A 1,026-nucleotide genomic window follows, 5' to 3' on the forward strand; every position below is an offset into this window, starting at 1 on the left:
TACCAGAAGACTTACGAAGTAAAGTAGTAAAATCAGTCTATATACATAAGCTTAACGAATACTATAAAATCAGAAAAACTATATAGTAAATTATATAATACTTTAAATTTAAAGGTATTAAGAAATAGGTATAGAAGGTTATATTAAAATATATAATATATAAATAAGCCAAAAGCTTTAAGTATAAACCCTACGGACAGCTATAACTACTACTTATACTATAATAACTATAGGAATTAATTTTATTTAACTTAATTACTAAACTACCTCCTTTAAAAAAACTAGTTATAAAGGTACTTTATAATAGTATTTTTATAGTAGTTAATAAACTTACAAAAATAACCTACTTTATATTATTTAAGGAAGCCAGTAATACAGAAGAATTAGCTTACGTAAGAATAAGATATATTATAAGTAACTATAGACTATTAGGAGATATAATTTTTAACACAGGAAATATATTTATATTTAAATTCTAAAAAGTACTTATAGCTAAACTAAGAATAAATTATAAGGCTAGTATAACTTACTACCTATAGACAGACGGATAAATAGAAAAGATTAACTAAATAATTAAGACTTATTTACGCTATTATATTAATTTTAAGTAAAACAACTAAGTAGAACTCCTCCCTATTATATAACTTATATATAATAATATAGAATTTAAATTAACTAAGAAATTACCATTCTTCCTAAACTATAGATTTAAACCTAAAGCCTACCGACTACTAAGGCAAGGGGAAAATATTAAAAAAGCTATAATTAAGGCAGAAGATATAATTAAATTATATAATAAACTGCGACGATAATTTAAATTTATCTAATAAAGGATAATTAAATATGTAGATAGAAATAGGATTAAAGGACTAACCTTTTAAAAAGGGGATATAATCTAGCTCTACTAATATATATAAGGAAATAAGTAAGTAAATATTAAAATAAATAGGCTAAGTAATAAACTTGATTTTAAAAAACTAAGACCTTATAAAATTTTAAAAAAAAATTAAAGAAGTAAACTATAAA

General features: G+C 21.4%; 1 protein-coding gene across 1 annotated transcript; it reads left to right on the forward strand.

The window, feature by feature from the left end:
* Positions 1 to 644: 644 nt before the first annotated feature.
* On the forward strand, positions 645 to 812 carry M431DRAFT_102697 (hypothetical protein; the record flags this gene model as incomplete). The annotated part of the gene is made up of 1 exon (XM_024911475.1): positions 645 to 812. A coding segment is annotated over one exon (168 nt), but the record flags the coding sequence as incomplete, so codon positions are not given.
* Positions 813 to 1,026: the final 214 nt, after the last annotated feature.

The sequence above is a fragment of the Trichoderma harzianum genome (assembly GCF_003025095.1).
Source record: "Trichoderma harzianum CBS 226.95 unplaced genomic scaffold M431scaffold_158, whole genome shotgun sequence".
NCBI classification, from domain to species: Eukaryota; Fungi; Ascomycota; class Sordariomycetes; order Hypocreales; family Hypocreaceae; genus Trichoderma; species Trichoderma harzianum.